At 48.1% G+C, this 5,651-nt stretch overlaps 1 protein-coding gene across 1 annotated transcript; it reads left to right on the forward strand.

The window, feature by feature from the left end:
* Positions 1 to 157: 157 nt before the first annotated feature.
* On the forward strand, positions 158 to 5,190 carry LOC113987588 (maestro heat-like repeat-containing protein family member 1; the record flags this gene model as incomplete). The annotated part of the gene is made up of 3 exons (XM_039378366.1): positions 158 to 342; positions 1,615 to 1,777; positions 5,092 to 5,190. Coding segments are annotated over exons 1-3 (358 nt in total), but the record flags the coding sequence as incomplete, so codon positions are not given.
* Between the last annotated feature and the right edge of the window lie 461 nt (positions 5,191 to 5,651).

Raw genomic sequence — 5,651 nt, forward strand, 5'->3', positions numbered from 1 at the left:
GTGTGATCCCTGTGTGATCCCTGTGCTGATCCCTGTGTGATCCCTGTGCTGATCCCTGTGTGATCCCTGTGTGATCCCCGTGTGATCCCCGTGTGATCCCTGTGTGATCCCTGTGTGATCCCCGTGTGATCCCCGTGTGATCCCTGTGTGATCCCTGTGTGATCCCTGTGTGATCCCCGTGTGATCCCTGTGTGATCCCTGCTCTCCCAGCTGGCCTACCCGCACCGGGTGATCATCCTGAAGGCCATGGAGACCGTGGTGAGGGACAACATCGACCTGCTGGACAAGAGCACGGCCAAGGTGGTCATCTTCCTGGCCTCCAGCGAGATGACCAAGTCCAAGGTACGGCCGGAGCGGGGCCAGGGAGGTGCTCCAAGGGCTCTGGAGCCAGGCTGGGAGAGCTGGGAATGTTCCCCTGGAGAAGGGAAGGATCCAGGGAGACCTTGGAGCCCCTTCCAGGGCCTGAAGGGGCTCCAGGAGAGCTGGAGAGGGACTGGGGCCAAGGGCTGGAGGGACAGCACCCAGGGAATGGCTTCCCAGGGTTAGGGGGGATAGTGGGAAGGGATTCCTGGCTGGGAGGGTGGGGAGGGGCTGGGATGGAATTCCCAGAGGAGCTGTGGCTGCCCCTGGAGCCCTGGGAGTGTCCCAGGGCAGGTTGGAGCACCCTGGGATGGTGGGAGGTGTCCCTGCCCATGGCAGGGGGTGGGAATGGATGTCACTCCTGCAATCCCACCCCAACTCCTGCAATCCCACCCCAATTCCTGCAATCCCACCCCAATTCCTGCAATCCCACCCCAGCTCCTGCAATCCCAAATTCCTGCAATCCCACCCCAGCTCCTGCAATCCCACCCCAAACTCCTGCAATCCCACCCCAATTCCTGCAGTCCCACCCCAGTTCCTGCAATCCCACCCCAATTCCTGCAATCCCACACCAATTCCTGCAATTCCCACCCCAATCCTGCAATCCCCCCCCAACTCATGAAATCCACACCAATTCCTGCAGTCCCACCCCAACTCCTGCATCCCACCCCAATTCCTGCAATCCCACCCCCAACTCCTGCAATCCCACCCCAACTCCTGCAATCCCACCCCAGTTCCTGCAATCCCACCCCAATTCCTGCAATCCCACCCCAACTCCTGCAGCTCAGCCAGCGGGACTTAAGGAAGGAGGAGGGACTGGAGGAATATCCCCCTGGAAATTGGGGATACTGGAATCAGGGGTTAGGCCAGGCCTGGGAATCCTTTTCCACCCTCTGAGCTCACACTTGGGCCTTCCTTGGGATGTTCCTGGTCACGGGACACAGGGAATGGCCTCAAACTGGGAAAAGGGGAGATTTCCACGGGATATTGGGAAGGAATTCCTGGCTGGGAGGATGGGGAGGGGCCGGGATGGAATTCCCAGAGAATCTGTGGCTGCCCCATCCCTGGGAGTGTCCCAGGCCAGGCTGGATCCCCCTGGGATGGTGGGAGCTGTCCCTGCCCGTGGGATGATCCCAAAGGTCCCTTCCCACCCCAAACCATTCCCCTGGGATTTCGAGGAAGCCCCGCAGGCTCCCGGGGGGGAGGCTCCGGGTCCGACATTCCCGACGTTCCATCCCGTCATTCCCGCTCCAGGACGTGATCTGGGAATGGCAACAGGCCGCCAGCAACGTCCTGGTGGCCGTGGGGCAGCGCTTCGTCAACAAGGTCATGGAGGAGGTGCTGACCAAATTCCAGCCGGGAATTCTGCCCCACTACTTCGTCCTGCAGACCTTCGCCAACCTCGCCGTGTCCAACGGTGAGCCGGGAAGGGGCCCCGGGAATGCTGGGAGAGCCGGGCCTGGGAGAACTGGGAGAACTGGGATTTCGGCACCTCCCGATGGTTCTGGAGGCTTCCTGAGGAAATTCCGGAGGTCTCGGAGCTGGGAAGGGATTTTTGGGGCTGGAACACCCTGAAAAGTCCTTATTGAGACTTGGTGTTGCTGGGATGGGAGCCCAGCAGGGAATTCCCTCTGGATAATTGGGATAGAACTGGGATTTCAGCACCTCCCGATGGCCCCGGGAGTCTCCCGAGGAAATTCTGGAATTCTCGGAGCTGGGAAGGGATTTTTGGGGTTGGAACACCCTCAAAGTCATCTTTAAGACTTGGTGTTGCTGGGATGGGAGCCCAGCAGGGAATTCCCTCTGGATAACAGGGATAGAACTGGGATTTCGGCACCTCCCGATGGCTCTGGGAGCCACCAGAGGAAATTCTGGAATTCTCGGAGCTGGGAAGGGATTTTTGGGGCTGGAACGTCCTCAAAGTCACCTTTAAGACTTGGTGTTCCTGGGATGGGAGCCCAGGCAGGGAATTCCCTCTGGATAATCGGGATAGAACTGGGATTTCAGCACCTCCAGATGGCCCCGGGGGCCTCCGGAGGAAATTCCGGAGTTCTCGGAGCTGGGAAGGGATTTTTGGGGCCGGAATGCCCTGAAAAGTCCTTATTGAGACTTGGTGTTCCTGGGATGGGAGCCCAGGCAGGGAATTCCCTCTGGATAATCGGGATAGAACTGGGATTTCAGCACCTCCCGATGGCTCCGGGTGCCTCTGGAGGAACTTCTGGAATTCTCGGAGCTGGGAAGGGATTTTTGGGGCTGGAACGCCCTGAAAAGTCGTCTTTAAGACTTGGTGTTGCTGGGATGGGAGCCCAGCAGGGAATTCCCTCTGGGTAATCGGGATAGAACTGGGATTTCAGCACCTCCCGATGGCTCTGGAGGCCTCCAGAGGAACTTCTGGAATTCTCGGAGCTGGGAAGGGATTTTTGGGGCTGGAACACTCTGAAAAGTCGTCTTTAAGACTTGGTGTTGCTGGGATGGGAGCCCAGCAGGGAATTCCCTCTGGATAACAGGGATAGAACTGGGATTTCGGCACCTCCCGATGGCCCCGGGGGCCTCCAGAGGAACTTCTGGAATTCTCGGAGCTGGGAAGGGATTTTTGGGGCTGGAACGTCCTCAAAGTCATTATTGAGACTTGGTGTTGCTGGGATGGGAGCCCAGGGCACAGGGAATTCCCTATGGAAGGGGGGCCCAGGCAGGGAATTCCCTATGGATAATAGGGATATTATGGATAATATGGATAATATGGATAATATGGATAATATGGATAATATGGATAATATGGATAATATGGATAATATGGATAATATGGATATTATGGATAATATGGATAACGGATAATATGGATGATATGAATAATATAATATAGATAATATGAATAATATGGATAATATGAATAATATAGATAATATAGATAATATGGATAATATGAATGATAATATGGATAATATAATATGGATAATATGGATACTATGAATAATATGGATAATATGGATAATATGGATAATAATGTGAATAATATGAATAATATGGATAACATGGATAATATAGATAATATGAATAATATGGATAATATGGATAGTATAGATAATATGGATAATATGAATAATATAGATAATATAATATGGATAATATGGATAATATAGATAATATGGATAATATGAATAATATAGGTAATATGGATAATATGAATAATATAGGTAATATGGATAATTGGATAATATGGATAATATGGATAATATAGATAATATAGATAATATAGATAATATGGATAATTGGATAATATGGATAATATGGATAATATGAATAATATGGATAATATGGATGATATGGATAATATAGGTAATATGGATAATATGAATAATATAGATAATATGGATAATATAATATGGATAATATAATATGGATAATATGGATAATATGAATAATATGGATAATATGGATAATAATATGAATAGTATGAATAATATAGATAATATAGATAATATGGATGATAATATAGATATTATGGATAATATGGATATTATGGATAATATGAATAATATGGATAATATGGATAATATGGATGATAATGTAGATATTATGGATAATATGGATATTATGGATAATATGAATAATATGGATAATATGGATGATAATATAGATATTATGGATAATATGGATATTATGGATAATATGGATAATATGGATAATATGGATGATAATATAGATATTATGGATAATATGGATATTATGGATAATATGAATAATATGGATAATATGGATGATAATATAGATATTATGGATAATATGGATATTATGGATAATATGAATAATATGGATAATATGGATAATATGGATGATAATGTAGATATTATGGATAATATGGATATTATGGATAATATGAATAATATGGATAATATGGATGATAATATAGATATTATGGATAATATGGATATTATGGATAATATGGATAATATGGATAATATGGATGATAATATAGATATTATGGATAATATGGATATTATGGATAATATGAATAATATGGATAATATGGATGATAATATAGATATTATGGATAATATGGATATTATGGATAATATGAATAATATGGATAATATGGATAATATGGATGATAATATAGATATTATGGGTAATATGGATATTATGGATAATATGGATAATGTGGATAATATGGATGATAATATAGATATTATGGATAATATGGATATTATGGATAATATGGATAATATGGATAATATGGATAATATGGATAATATGGATATTATGGATATTATGGATAATATGGATAATATGGATAATATGGATAAGCGCTTCCAAGAGCTCTGGGCTGAGCTGGGTGGGATTCCCGAGTTCAGGAATTTCCGAGGAGGAGGGATCTGGGCTCCTCTGTTCCCCGGGGGACATTCCCAGGTCCATCCCTGCTCCCACCCGGAGCTCCAGCAGCCTCTGGAGACCCCCCACGGATCCCAAATCCCTCCAATCCCTGCGGGAACGAGGAGCAGCATCTCCCAAACCTCCCCCCGGTTCCCGGGGACATCCAGCAGATCCTGCTTTTCCAGAGGGGAGGAGCCCACAAGTCCTGGAGCAGCTCCAGGAGCTCTTGGAGCAAAATGAGGCTCCTGTGGTTGCAGCCAGCGGGATTTTCTTCCCAGATCCTGCCAGGATCCGGCTCCAGGGAATTCCTGGGTGTGTTTTTTTTTGTGGATAAACCTCCCCCCCCCGTTTCCTTCCCAGTTTTTGGAATGGTGCCTTTCCTCAACTCCATCCTGGGGACGATGCTGCCCATGCTGGGAATGGCCAAGCAGGACCACATGAAATCCGTCTTCTGCTACGGTAAAACCCCGGGAAAAGGGGCTCCTTTCCCTGGAAAAGGGGGTTCTTGGGATGAGGGGGGGGGGTGGGTGGAACTTTGGCTGGGAGCAGGGAAGGGTTGGATCCCATCTTGCTGGGAATCCGGGCTGGACAAGGCTTGGAGCAACCTGGGATTGGCTGGAGGTGTCCTTGAAGGTCCCTTCCCACCCAAAGCATTCCAGGGTTCTCTGATCCAGGAAAAAGTCCCGTCTGATCCCTCTTTGTCCCGGTGTCCTTGGGTTCCTCCTCTGGAAAAAGGGGCCGTGGATGCCCCAGAGGTGTCCTGAGGTGACCATCCCGGGGGGATTGGGAAGGAAAGAGGGATCATGGAGGGGCTGGAGCGTGGCCAGGGATGGGAACGGGGCTGGGAAGGGTCTGGAGAACTCCTGAGGGAGCTGGGGGGGCTCAGCCTGGGGAAAAGGGGGCTCAGAGGGAATCCAGGG

This window comes from Pipra filicauda, unplaced genomic scaffold (assembly GCF_003945595.2).
Source record: "Pipra filicauda isolate LSUMZ 115617 unplaced genomic scaffold, ASM394559v2 scaffold1367_size26435_pilon, whole genome shotgun sequence".
In the NCBI taxonomy this organism is placed as follows: Eukaryota; Metazoa; Chordata; class Aves; order Passeriformes; family Pipridae; genus Pipra; species Pipra filicauda.